Source organism: Gadus chalcogrammus, chromosome 9 (assembly GCF_026213295.1).
Source record: "Gadus chalcogrammus isolate NIFS_2021 chromosome 9, NIFS_Gcha_1.0, whole genome shotgun sequence".
In the NCBI taxonomy this organism is placed as follows: Eukaryota; Metazoa; Chordata; class Actinopteri; order Gadiformes; family Gadidae; genus Gadus; species Gadus chalcogrammus.
Genome location: NC_079420.1, coordinates 6,389,667 through 6,394,748, shown reverse-complemented (window position 1 = coordinate 6,394,748; position 5,082 = coordinate 6,389,667). Strand labels below are relative to the sequence as shown.

Genomic DNA, 5,082 nt, shown 5'->3' with positions numbered 1-5,082 from the left:
GGCGTTTTTTCAGCCAACTCCCTGTTAGCCAGTTTACCTTGTCATACATGAGCAATTTAAAATGCTCCTTACCGTAGCACCAACGAGCTGTGTGGTTTTCACAGTAGGTTTTGGTCTGCCCTCTGCTTTCACTCGTAGTCAGTTCACGATAGCTGTCCAATGAAGGCGGTGACTGGCCAGAGTGTTGTGTCAAGTGACTGAAGTGCAAAATTCTACCCTATCGGTCACTGGTTCACGGGTGGGACTTATCTGCCATAAGGATCAATTGAAACGGCGAGCCGCCTGGGGTTCACTCGATTTACATTGAAGTCAATGGGAATAGTGGCGCTGTTGTGACTCACATAATTGATTTCAGGAAAACAGCTCGTCTTCGTGAGTATTTCTGTTTCAAAGCACTGAAAATGGGATTGTTGTAAGATTTTTGGTTTATTTATTTTTTAACATTTTTTTGGTGAAGCACTGCTTCACCTGTAGTCTTATAGAAGCCTCCACTGCTCCACACTCTATTTGTGAAACATGCAGACGGCCTAGTGAGACTGCCAGCAGGCAGCAGCAAAGAGATGTAGCGACCTCGGTTTATTTCTTCAGCTTTCACATACACACAAACACGCACACAGGGTGCTTGGTCCTTTTTTTGTTTTGTCGTTGTCTGTTAAACCGCCAAGTGGAGCGACGTGTCTGGGAAGCTGGCCTCTTGGTCTGAGCCTGTGGAGGCATCGCTTCTCGGCCTTGTTACGTATTTTAAGAATCTAAGCTACCCACACATAGACCAAAATGAAGCAGGACCAAACATATAAGCCGTAAATACTATACATAGCCACAAGGGGAGCAATACCTTATTGGAGGCTGCTCCAGCCATAGATAGCAGCACTTTTATATATACGAAGAAGCCGAAGTCATTACGTCACCCCGGCTACGCCCACTTGGCGGTCTCTTACCTGTGCACCCAGTGTGAAGAGACCAGAGATTAATAACCACACGCGCGCAGGGTCACGGGCCTCTGCCCGTGGCCCATAGATCAGAGATTTGCAGCGACACCCGCGAGGGGACATGGGCCTTTGCCCATGTCCCGTAGTAGCCAGAGTTATTATCTCTCACACGTGTTCCATTCTTTAGCTACAATTCCCTCCGTATAGCTTCAGTTACCATGCCGGAACATGCAGACGACTTATAATAAATGAAGTGAGTCTAAAGCAACCCGGGATTGGACAACTTTCTTCGAGAAAACGCAACATATTTGGTGACCCGAGACGTTTGGAAGAAAGTCCCGAGAAATCCCGGCGGGCGCGACGCTAAAACAACTTCAACAGGCCCGCACGTCTGAGGTAAGTATAACTCATTGTTTTAAAGATTAAATCTGAAATAGGATTGGTTATAAGAACATTTAGGTGTAAGTTTGTTTTAGCCACCGTCCGGTCGTTACCCCCCTGACCCCCGACACACGTGAAGTCCCCACCGCCCCCCCCCTCCAGGCCCCCTACACACGAGTACCCCCTCTCCCCATCCCTTTGTTTACCTGGGCGCTCCTGGCTGTTTGATAAGGCAATGGTAGCCTGCACAAAGGGACCCCCGGTGTGTTATGTCTGTCTCTGTGTCTGTCTGTACCACGTGGTAGGTGGTTTTTGTGTTATATGATGAACGTCTCGAAGTTAAGCCGAGATCATCATAAGGTAATTGGTGAATGTCTCGAAGTTAAGCCGGGCCACCATAAGGTATATTTATTACCGACCATAAAGTTCCAAACTCTTTACGGTGGGGGGAGGAAAGGTCAGGTTTTTAACGTTAATCTAGCTTAGTTGCATATTAAAACGGAGGCTTGGCCAAGGAGTTCAAATTGGATTGATTCCTCCCGGTTCAGTTAAGTCTAATGTGCAATTTTGATTAGTATAGAACGCAGCCGTAGAGTGTAACCACGTGGTGTTAAAGAGACGGCGCGTCTTCGTGACGTGGGTTTCCTTTGTCCAGACGTCCGCCATCTTGGGTCTTGCAGAGACCAAGAGCAGCGGGGAGCCCAACTACGGTGTTACATTCTCTCTCCCTCTTCCTCTCTCCCTCTTCCTCTCTCTCGCTCGTGATACCCCCCCACTCCCTTTGTCCCAGTCTTCACAGGTCCAGTAGTCAGACCCCCCCCCCCCCCATCCCCCTGAGAAGGCAACTCGCCTCTCTATTGTTAGTTAAATTGCCCCTTACCCCCTCAAACCCTCAAACCCTCACACCTAGCCATGTGTTGGAACCAGGATGTAAATTTAGCCTTTGCGACCTGTGTTTGTGTGCATTGATCTTAATATTCTCTCTCTCTCTCTTCAGGAAATAGCAGTATATGCAGTAACGAATGCCTAACACTCAGACATTATGTTTTTCAGGTTGCTAAGCCCTTCTGTCTATTCAACATGCGTTTTGTGTATCAAAACAGAAGTGCAATAGACACGGGTTGTGTCATGCACATTGATTAGGGAACCAGGATGGTTCAAATAGACACGGGGTTCAACTGTTAAAATAATGTTTAATTAATAAATGGTTTTAACCGGTGCACAAGGCGGGAGTTAGCTCAACTGCTGTAGTTCAATTACAATAACATTTGTTTCAAACGATAACTTCTGAATTTTTCTTTTAGGTTCAGTTTTTGTTTTGTTATAGAATATCACCATATATTTAATACCAAGATGTGCATAATTGTTGTAAGTTTGGATGACTCTTTATTCTACCTAGTTTAGACGGTTTTGATTGACCTAGCTCAAGATTCACCAGGTGTCAGACGTAGGATTGTGGCACTTCCTGGGAGCCCCCGAGCCACACGTCGACTGCACCAGGTGTCAAGACGTAGGATTGTTGCACTCCTTGAGGAGCCTCCGAGCCACGCGTTAATCGACTAATCGTTCCTGCAGAGTTCTGAGGTGGTAACGGTGGAGCTCAATGGGAGGCTCCGGGAGAGTACAATCGCGGGCTCACACGGGGAGTGGTGGCGGTGGGACTCATGGGGAGGCCCCGGGAGAGTTGTCATTCGCGGGCTCACACGGGGAGAAATCGGGTGGGTCAGTAAGTCAGAAGGTTGAATTAATGTATCGATTTGATGTTGACCAACAAAAAACTAGATAATTATAATAATAAATACTGTTCATGTAATGGTATAGTTAGGTCTGGGACCTGCGTAGCTAAAAAAACTGTTTTGGAAATAGTAATGAACGTGTCCGGGACATGTGTAGCTATAAAATAAGTAAAGATAAAACTGAGTTTTACTTTACTTCACTTTGCTAAGACATATTCACGTTTGATGTGGTATGCAGAAAGTGGCGCAATAGGATATTGTGCAGAGAATAAGGCGTATTCACGTTTGATGTGGTATGCGATGTACATAGGAGTGAATCAAAGTGTGGGCAACATCAAATGCGAGCAATAGGTAGAATAAATGAAGATTAGGTCATCCAATATACATAGTTAGTGTCGGACAAACGGGTAGTATGATGAAGGTAACTGTTATTATGAGATACGGTTAACACAGAAGTGATATTGAACATGCACATTTCAACATTGTTATTTCCCTTTTACATCTTTTTGGTTATAGCAACTTGGTTAAACTACGGCGGTGGTTTGCTTTGGTTGTCATTCAATGCGCATGGCTGAAGCAATGCGCAAGGAGGGATGTAGTGTGAAATTAAACCAAAGTAGATACTGTAAAACAATTAAAATTAGAATTCATGGAAATATGTTTTTGAACAACTAACTGCTGTACATGAGTTTGTATTTCTGCAATAGAAGCAAAAAGTTCCAGATGCAGACACACCCGGAGCCTACAAACTACCACCGCCGAGCAAGGCAATATCCCGGATTTACTTGAATAACACATTTTAAAACAACCATACCAGACTATGTTTGTTATTGTGTAATGTTGCTTGGTTGCGAGTGCAACCCGTTATTTCTGAATCGCTGCATTAATAATGGTACAGTTGATCTTCCTTGAGGCGATTGTTTTACAGGCCACCTGTTACTGACACGACGACGACGGAGAACCTGTTTGAAGGCTCCCATGATGTAGGAGTAACCTCTCTGAGTTGAGCCCTTGACAAGGAGGGACGAGTCTTGGGTTCATGAATTACAGGCCAGACGGCGAAAAAAAACAAAAAAAAAACCCAATGACTACAATAATAACAAGCCCAAAACCACCCACATGAATCGGCGCATCAATACACGAAGATCACCTGAACCCCCCAAATCCATGCCCAAACCACCCACATGAACCGGCGCACCAATACACGAAGATCACCTGAACCCCCCAAATCCATGTTAGCTTATCAATCATTTTGAAATTTTTAAATTGTATTATGACTACCAATTTTTACTTTACTTTTGCACATGATGAAAATTGTATGGCCTTGTAGCACATAACCAAAAGTATTAGCTCAGGATTTCTATGAATAGTTTTGTTTGTGTGCTGTTTGGCCATGTGATTGTATGATAACAAGATTTATGTTCATTGTTGTATTGTTAAATAATGACCTGTATTCCCAATGAGACCCACAAGGTGAATGACGTCTCAGTATTATGAGAGCATTGTGGTTTTTTCCTCTATTCAAGAGTTTTCCACACGTGTTGATGATTTTAAGAATCTAAGCTACCCACACATAGATTAGATAGAAGCAGGACCAAACATATAAGCCGTAAATACTATACATAGCCACAAGGGGAGCAATACCTTATTGGAGGCTGCTCCAGCCACAGATAGCAGCACTTTTATATATACGAAGAAGCCGAAGTCATTACGTCACCCCGGCTTACGCCCACTTGGCGGTCTCTTACCTGTGCGCCCAGTGTGAAGAGACCAGAGATTAATAACCACACGCGCGCAGGGTCACGGGCCTCTGCCCGTGGCCCATAGATCAGAGATTTGCAGCGACACCCGCGAGGGGACATGGGCCTTTGCCCATGTCCCGTAGTAGCCAGAGTTATTATCTCTCACACGTGTTCCATTCTTTAGTTACAATTCCCTCCGTATAGCTTCAGTTACCATGCCGGAACATGCCGACGACTTATAATAAATGAAGTGAGTCTAAAGCAACCCGGGATTGGACAACTTTCTTTGAGGAA

The 5,082-nt window shown here is 44.8% G+C and overlaps 1 protein-coding gene across 1 annotated transcript in view; it reads right to left on the bottom strand.

Moving 5' to 3' along the window:
* Window positions 1-49, bottom strand: part of plxnb2b (plexin b2b) — a 41,404-nt gene extending 41,355 nt beyond the window's left edge. The window contains exon 1 of the mRNA XM_056598739.1: window positions 38-49. Coding sequence (XP_056454714.1) covers window positions 38-49 — 12 coding nt within the window. The remainder of the gene's footprint in view (window positions 1-37) is intronic.
* Window positions 50-5,082: the final 5,033 nt, after the last annotated feature.